An 8,914-nucleotide genomic window follows, 5' to 3' on the forward strand; every position below is an offset into this window, starting at 1 on the left:
ATATATATATATATATATATACAATTTAAAGTCCTGTATTTCTAGGTGGCATACATTTAATTAGTTCATTTTAATTCTATCAATGTTTCCTGCACCATTGTTCAGTGCCACAGTAAAACAAATCATATTACGTATTATGATTTTACATATTATTTTCACTTGTGAATGTTCAGTCTAAATTGAGTGTAATGAGTAAAAGTGTCCAGTACTGTTAAAAAAAAACCCTCTCCAGCTGCCCTAAACATATTTCTGCTACTTTAAGTATTTCTTTTCAGTCTAGCTGAATACCATGTACACATTTGAATTTTGAAAATTGTTGATATAGAACACGCAGTCCATAAAGGTGAAACAGTACATGCAAAGTATGCATTCTTGCCATATAATAGACAAAAGACTTCTTGTCATTTATGAAGTAAACTTTGTCAGAAAATATGCTTGCCGTTTAGCCATATTAATATTTGCCTTATAAAACCATGGAAATGATCTAAATCTATGCATGGATTTCTGATCTCAGCGTAGTCTTCTGTTATGCATATAGTATTGTTTTCATTATCCAGGAGATCAAAATAAGCAAATTTGGGGCATATAGGATAAAGACGAGTGATTTTAGTCAGCTGTGTCTTTGTATTACATTGCCCATTGCCCAGTTTTTGGTTTGGGGAGGGTTGCTGAAAGGCCAGTCGATTGTGAGCCATTGCGTGCAAGCTTGATGTGGGTTTCTTTATCTGATTATCAAATGAGCCTCTTCATTGCATTTTGTTTCATATATGCAAAAAAAACTCTCCTTTGTATTACGCTGCCTGTCTGGCCCTCATTAGGTTTGGTTTTTAGCAGGATTCCTGTTTTGTTTAGCGTCACATTCAGATTCAGATGATAAGAGTTTTTTTATTGTTCCGGACTGAAGCTGCTTTTCATATTAGTATTGTGAATCACTTGTTCCTGACAATCTTTTTTTTACCACTCTCTCCCTCCTTCCCTCTGCCATTCTCTCGTTTTCTCCTGGTAGAGCCGTACCTAACCCATCACTCAGTCAGTCACGCTGCTGATCTAATTTGCTGTGGCTGCAGTAGCCAAGTTGCTATTGTAGTTAATGACTGTTTCAGTTAACAGTTTGGGAGAGGGTTGCAATTACGGAGTGCGTTTCCCCCTCTTCTCACAACGTGAGTAATAGCAAGTGACTGCCGTTCTTGCCAATTGCCCGCACTCCTTTGTTAAAAGTTCATGTATTTCTCTAGTGCCAAGTGCATTGGAATGATGTATTCCTTTGAATGTGGCTCCATTACTCCTGCAGTCTTTGAGTGTAGGCCTTGACTCCCATTATGATTTCCCAACAACTTTCCACACGCAATTAATGAACAGGTCTTGGAAGCATTTTGTCGCACGCGCGCACTCACACTCGTGCCGGCTGTAATGGAATTGTGCTAGCTGCTTGGTCTCTTTGTCTGCAGAGAGCATATTGGTGACCAGCTGGCCAATAAAGGCTCAGACAGGCCCTGACATATGCAGTGTACATTATATTGAGGTATTTACTGAATAATTTACGCTATACACACTGTCTGCCTCCTCACAGCAGCTGCGAAGCCACTTGCAGGATCTCAGATTCAGCCAATTGTTTTCTCCAAAGAGAACGTTTGTGGAAACCCGAGCCACACTAAATGGAGGCATTATTTCTTGTGTTTTGAGTATGAAGTGAGTGTTTTGTGGGTTTAGAGGTCTGGTGCAATTGCTGCTCGTTCTCAGTGTAAAATTGTTGGAATTGCTGTTGACGTAGGCTGTGGTGGCATTCCTGCTTTATTTTTGCTTTATTTCAGACCTCTTAGCTATTTTATTCATAGTTATAGTTCAAAGATCACTTGAGCACCATGGCTAAATGTAATTTCTAACCATGTGCTTCTACAGAAGATTTAAAAATTCATGTGATATTCAGTGCATCCATGATCACATATAAACTCAGTTTTATAATAAGTAGTTTTTCTTTCTTTAAAGGGATAGGTCACCCAACAATACAAATTCTGCCGTCATTTACTTGTTGTGAATCCCATATGGTTTGCTATGTATCAAGTTTTCTGTAGCCATATGACTGGTTTGTCTAGGGACTGAATATTGAAAATATCTGAAAATATTCCCCTCTGTCATATAGCATTGAAACACACATTCAAACTTGTGATGTATGAACCAAGCAACCAGGTTTGAATGTGCATTCTGAGAAACATCTCCTTTTGTGTTCCACAGAAAAAGAAAAATCTCACTAGTTTGGAACAACATGAGGATAAATAAAGGCAGAATTAAATTTTTTGAGTTAACAGTTTCTTTAAATATGTTTTTAGAGAAATTGTAACAACAAATCGTATTTCAGTTCTCTTATTAATACTAATACGCTAATCTGAAAGGACAAGTTTGTACCATCATTACTATTTAGCAAGGAAAACTTCAGCGTCTGTTATTTTGTAAGTAGTCACCTAATGAGACAGGCGAAGGCTGTAAGAGAAAGAAACATGTAACAGCTCTTAAGCAGAAAGTGGAAAGGCTGTTTCTATGAAAGGAGAGCCCTGGAACTGTGCGCCGGAGAGCCAACAGTCGGCAGCTAATAATATCTGCTGATGTTAATCTAATTAGAGATGATTTAACACTTTACAGAGCATGATTTATAGAGGCGTTTATTGGTTTTCTGTAACATAATCAGTTTGGAAACTTAATGCATTGTTTGGGAATGCATGTGTGACTGGAAACAGGGGGAGAGCAACTTGTGCTCTGGGTTATTTGAAATGATACCCCCATTAATAACACCAACTCTGGCCCTGCTAGGGCTGTTTTTCTTGAGCTTTCTCTAATCCTCGGGACCAGCACAATCTGACAATAATTCAATCTTCAGAGAGGGAGGAAAATGAGCTGTATTTAGTAAGATTAGTGAGGACAGTAGTGTCTAGCCCTCCTGCCTCCCAAATGAGCAGGGGTTTTTTTCCATCTTGTTGATTGTTTGGAGAGTTTCATAGAGCCAGCGTTTCAAACCCATGCTAATGGAGGTTAAGAGACCCTGATTTGATATAAGAGCAGACGTAGGTGATTAATCTTATACAAATAGAGGTGTCTTATATTACTGATTGAGCTGAAGGCTAAATCAAAGAGAAAACCACAGCGTGTTGATCGTCGGTAATGCTTTCAAACAAACAGATACGTCGGTTTGCGCTGGATCTCGACTAAAGCTGCCGTTTCTTTGCTCGTGTAGTTCTGGTAATTGTTTTGGGTGTAGTCTTATCTTCATGTGTGTGTTTTTGGATGCAGTCACCCAGTTGCAGATGACCCTGGCTTCAGTGCAGGAGCTGCTGGTCCAGCAACAGAAGAAAATACAGGAGCTGACACAAGAGCTGGCTAACTCGCAGGTAATCACACGACACTTGCCACAATGGTAAACAGGGGGGGGATAAAAATATGATGATGTAAATTCTGTCATAATTTACTCACGCTCGTATCATGTTGTTCTAAACCCATAAGACTTTCTTTCTTCTATGAACCACAAAAAATGATATTTCACAGAAAGTCCAGTATACTCTTTTTGATGATAGACAGCCCCATAAAAGTAGTCCATATGACAACTTAGGTGATGTTACACCTAAGTATCGTCTCTTATGAATCTTAAGGATCTAATGAAGTCAAACAATATTTTTATGTGAATAACAAGGCAAAATTTAAGTTATTCACTGATAATATTCCCACAGCTCTTAAACTTTATTAAAGGGATGGTTCATTGCGATTTCACTTTTTTAACGTTAGTTAGTGTGTAATGTTGCTGTTTGAGCTTAAACAATATCTGCAATGTTAAGAAGCTGAAAGTTCTATGCAAACAGAGATATCGTCTTTTACAAGTCTGGCAGTTTAATGCCTACAAAAATGGCTGGTAGGGACTACCAACAAGTTACGGGTTTGTGACGTAACAAATCCAGATAAACCCCGCCCCCGGGAAAAGGCAGCAAAGGGGGCGAGGCCATGCTGCGCTGCTTTCGAGAAGAGGAAGAGATACACGGTACATGCAGTTGCTGTACTGTATTAAAGTTTTAATCAGGATAAAACCGTATATTAAAAGCTAACATAAGCAGTAGCATTTACAAATAACTGCGTATCTAAAAGTGTGAGACAACAACAAACAAAAAACATAGGCCTACCATTAAAGGCCGTGCTTGCCCAGGTTCTGCACGATCCTCTTCAATAATATCCTCTGCTTCTCAATCGGGCTCAAACTGATAAGCGATAGTAACGACGCCGATGTTTACAATACAACCGGAGCACATGTCGCTAAGGTGAGGGGCGGGATGTTTAGACGCGCACTAGAGGCAGTTTAGCCAATCACAACACACTGGGCTAGCTAACCAATCAGAGCCCATCTGCCTATTTCTGAGGGTGGGGCTTCATAAAAGCAGGAAATGATCAGCGCGTTTCTCAGAGAACTGCACCCCATAAACACAATCAAGCCTAGAAAAAAAACAGTGAACCACCCCTTTAAATTCAAATAACATGCAGGAATGTTGAATTAGGTTTGACGTCAATTAGACACAAAAACTTGTGTCATTTGACATCATTGACGTTAAACCTGGTTTGTTTATTTTTTTAATTAAATGTAAGTGCAAATGAGATTTGAGAGATGCAGCAGAGGGCAAAGTGTCCAGTAAATAACACCTTTAGGTCTGTTCTTCTCACATAAAGCCTGTTGTATCTACATTTGTTAAAAAAAAAAGGATTTGGAACAGAATGAGGGTGACTAAATGACATCTCTGTTTTGTTTTGGGTGAGCTAACCCTTTACAGTTTGTCAAGTAGTGCTGTAGTTGCAGTAAGTTTCCATATGGGGAGACAAAGCAACATTTTGGTTTGATTCAACAGAAGTGACTGGAAAAAAACATCATACAATCTGAACATTCCTCCAGTTTCTGTCGTTCCTGTCGTTACAGACTATATGTAAGGAAAGAATGTGACCTGAATCCTCTATGATGCATGTGAGAGCCGAAAACATTTTTTTCATTTTCCTGTCTGTGTTTTTTTGTTGTATAGACATCATCAGAGTACATAATTCCATGTACATTACGTAAGCACTGTTAAACTGCGTAATCAACAGGTCAGAAATGTAGAATTTGCCGTTCATCCTCTGAAATACCTTAGATATAGAGAGTGCAGCTAAAAAAAAACTAAAGGAATTTGGTTATCTATAATGGTTGCATTCCTCCCTGGTTATGTCATTTCTCTCAGAGATATTATGAATAGTCTTCACTGGTTTGTTGATCTGTTGAGTTTAAATGCAGCCTTCAGTGTGCATTTTCCTAAGGACCTTTGCGGCGCTCGGTTTCAGGGGCGCAGCCTCTATAAAACAAGGCCACTTTGAGTTTAAAACAACACAGGGCATTTTTCAGTGACACTGAGACTGATGCCTCACCCTGATGTAAATATTACTGGTGACAGAACTCATATGCCGCTCAGAAGAGAAAAATGTGCATCAGCAGGACAAGGCATGTCATGGGAGCTCCATAAAGAATGTGTACGGCCATCTCCAGAACGCTCAAGCAAGCCATCCCGGGACAGGACGTGAACCCACGCTGACACCCCCTCCTGATCTCTTCTTTATCTGTCATTTGCTTTCTGCTAATTTCATCTGGGCTGAAACATCATTTAACCCCCACCCATACGGCAACTAGAAAAGATGGACCAGTAGGATTTCCTTTGAGCCCCAACTTAGAGGCCTGGCAATTAAAGAATTACAAAGGAAACGTTTATTGTTCATAAATAATTATTGAAAAGGGAATGTTGCCTGTATAGTTAGTTTGTATATATTTTGTATGTTGTTCATAATTAATAGCTTTTAAATTTAGCTGGTTTATGAAGCTGCAGGGTTGTGTGATGGAGGACTTCCCATCATATGTGGCAGCACATAAACAGTAAATCACAGGTTAAACGTGTTAATATATATAAATATATAAGTAGTAATATATAAATATAAATAATTTTACTGTAATATAAACTAAATGTTTTTAAATATAAAACAAATATATTTATTAGAAGAATATATATTATTAGTTATTTGAAGTAGTAAATATATAGATTATATAGTAATTAGTAGTAAATATGTAGAATATATTGTCATTTTTATTGGTTAAAAATGATTGGTTTTCACTTTTGAGAAAATAAGCTTAAAAGCTAAATTAATGGATGGATTAATTTTCTATAATATAAACAAATATTTTTTAAAATATTAAACAATTAAAAATGTATGTGTGTGCGTGTGTGGTGAAAAATGTAAGGGGGTCTGAATACTTTCCGTACCCACTGTACATGCATTAAGCGGTGGAAAAACGCATCAGAGAGGGAAGCAGTGAATCAATTTGCATTCAGATGTTTCTTTTCTTAACTTGCCTTTCTTAAGGCTTCTTAACGTTATCTGTTGTTAATGTTCTGCAGACATTTGCTTTAATGTATTCCATGTCTGACTGCTGTTTCGGTGTAAGTACATGCATATATACCTCTCTTGTATGGTACGCTCCACCTCCTTAAATAATTACCCAGACTGAGGCAAAGCTTTGTTCACACTAAAGAGGGTGACAGACCCCGATCACACTGCGCTGACCCCTCTGACTGGATGGCTGCTCACACAGTCAAAGACATGCAGAGAAAGGCCTTTAGCAGCAATTAAACAGTCATCACTATATGTGTGTGCGCGCGCGTTCGGCTCCTGAAATGAAGAATTGCAACCGTGGAACTTTAAACACCGCCGGCTGAGAGGTGCTTTGTAGCCTCTGTTAAAATATTATTTAGATTTTATGTCCGAGAAGTGTAAGCTAAGCCTCCGAAGCAATTAATTTTTTTTCCCCGTTACAAAGTTAAAATGAGCAAGAGGTACATTCCAGCCTTATTATACTGGGTGCCGTAGGGAGTGTGGGCTTAAGATGGCCATAATGAGGTGAGGCCTGTAATAAGAGTGTCTTCACCAGGCCTAATGCGCTCGGCTCGGATCAGATGTGACCTCTTCGAAAACGGTGCACTTATCTGAGGGCTTTAGGTGCAGAAAGGAGACAAAACCACTATCCCTCCCCAGCCCTCGCTGTAAATTAGTCTGATCCTTTTCAGATGTGATTCAATTAATTTACTTTAGATTTAATTACATGTGGAAGAGTCCAAGTTATCCCTCTCCTCTCGATAGGGGGTCTCTGCCTTCTAACTAGCCGCCCCCGGTGACTCCGATGTTCTTAATTACACTTTTATTTTCCTTTTCCCCCAAGCCCTTTTATCACTTCCTCTTCCTGCTCTCGTTTTTCCCCCCTCAGCGGGCAGAAGAAGTGGAATGGGATTATGGGGTAGATGTGGGCTGTTTGTTTGTGGACGCTTCAAAGAGTCAGTGGCCCCGTGTAGCCGCTTGAGAGCCCGGGTTAATCTGTCAGAACATTTTGAAAATTGAAATATAGAGGTGCTGCAAATCACTTGAAGAGGGTTTCTTTTTCTAAATCGACATTACCAACCTCCTGTCTATTTGGGGAGAAAAAAAAGGATGGATTGATTTTTTGGGGGCTTTTTTTCCCCTTGAAGTCATTTGCTATTCAAATGTTTGCTGGCCACTTCAATTGGCCATCACTCCCTTCAGCAATTCATCCCATGGCAAGCAGTTGGAGATAAGGCTTCTTTTAATAAAAACCTCCCTGACTTAATGAATACTGCCATTGTTGTGCCAGAGACCTCTTATCAAACACCTCTGTCCTGCTCAAATCAACAGTCTGCAATATGGAAAAATATGGAAAAATGGCATGATTAATTCCCTTAGCCTTTTTTAAAAAGATCCTGACCTTCTGGGTGGAGAAGATACAGTAGCAGGGACTCGTCAGTGTAGTTGTGGTTTGATATCAAGACTTTGAAGACTTCCATTGTCTCATATTTGCAGTTTGAATGCATAAAATTATTGTGTTCATTGAGTGACTGACAAATCAAATTAGAACAAGTCACACTTTAACAGAACGCTGATGTTTGTGAGGTTTTTGCATATGCTGCATACTAATATAACAGGTTCTGGTAAATAAGGCCTGATATGGTAGAGCTTTCACATTCTGGGGCAGACCTTCACCTTTAACGACAGTAGAGGATAAATACATTTTTAAACCCCAGATAAAGGTCAGTTAAGCAACATTTTAAAAGATAACCATGACTACGTTTACAGAGGGTTCAGAATGATCATTGGTTAATGGTTTGAGGTGTGGAAAGCCTATAGTAGTAAATAAGAAGTGTTTTTAGATTTGTTTTCAGAACGAAAAGGAGGATGATGATGATCACTTGTAACTTTGTCTCTACAGGCCTCATCTGCCACCAACCGCATGCTGGAGTCTCAGAGCATCAGTGAACTCAAGGCTGAGATTGTGTCTCTGAAGGGTCTTCTTCTCAGCAGGTAACTTTTCACTTTTTTTTTTATAAATCTGTAACAATAGATGGCATATTTGAATTGACAGGGACAAAATGTGGCAATGAAGGATGTTCATTTAGAATGTTGTGTATTTGGGTGTCAATCTGTCCGCTCACTAAACATTAAAAATGCTTTTCCACAAAAATAAATAAATAAATAAATATTACATGTGACCTTGGACCTATTTTCTGATACACAACAGTTTGACATACTGAACAAACTATATTTTCCTCCCACACAGCCTAGTTTTTGTTAGTGCAAAACAGAGGTGTAAAGTATTGGAGTAAATGTAATTAGTTACTGTACTTGAGTATCTTTTTGGATACTTTGTAGTTGTAGATATTAGCAACTTTTACCCTTTACTTCACTACATTATTGAATGAGTATCTGTACTCTTTACTCCACTACATTTGAAATGAGTGTTGCAGTTACACATTAAATTTTGCATGGACCTAGCTTTTTCTGCAGCAGTTTATTTCTGCTACAAAAG

At 38.6% G+C, this 8,914-nt stretch overlaps 1 protein-coding gene across 1 annotated transcript in view; it reads left to right on the forward strand.

Moving 5' to 3' along the window:
- The window catches only part of LOC107716227 (peroxisomal membrane protein PEX14-like), a 63,838-nt gene that overhangs the window by 52,328 nt on the left and 2,596 nt on the right, over positions 1-8,914 (forward strand). The window contains exons 7-8 of the mRNA XM_016522609.1: positions 3,283-3,380; positions 8,318-8,409. Of these exons, the coding sequence (XP_016378095.1) occupies positions 3,283-3,380; positions 8,318-8,409 (190 nt within the window). The remainder of the gene's footprint in view (positions 1-3,282; positions 3,381-8,317; positions 8,410-8,914) is intronic.

This window comes from Sinocyclocheilus rhinocerous, unplaced genomic scaffold (genome assembly GCF_001515625.1).
Source record: "Sinocyclocheilus rhinocerous isolate Xijiao unplaced genomic scaffold, SAMN03320098_v1.1 scaffold148, whole genome shotgun sequence".
Lineage (NCBI taxonomy): Eukaryota > Metazoa > Chordata > Actinopteri > Cypriniformes > Cyprinidae > Sinocyclocheilus > Sinocyclocheilus rhinocerous.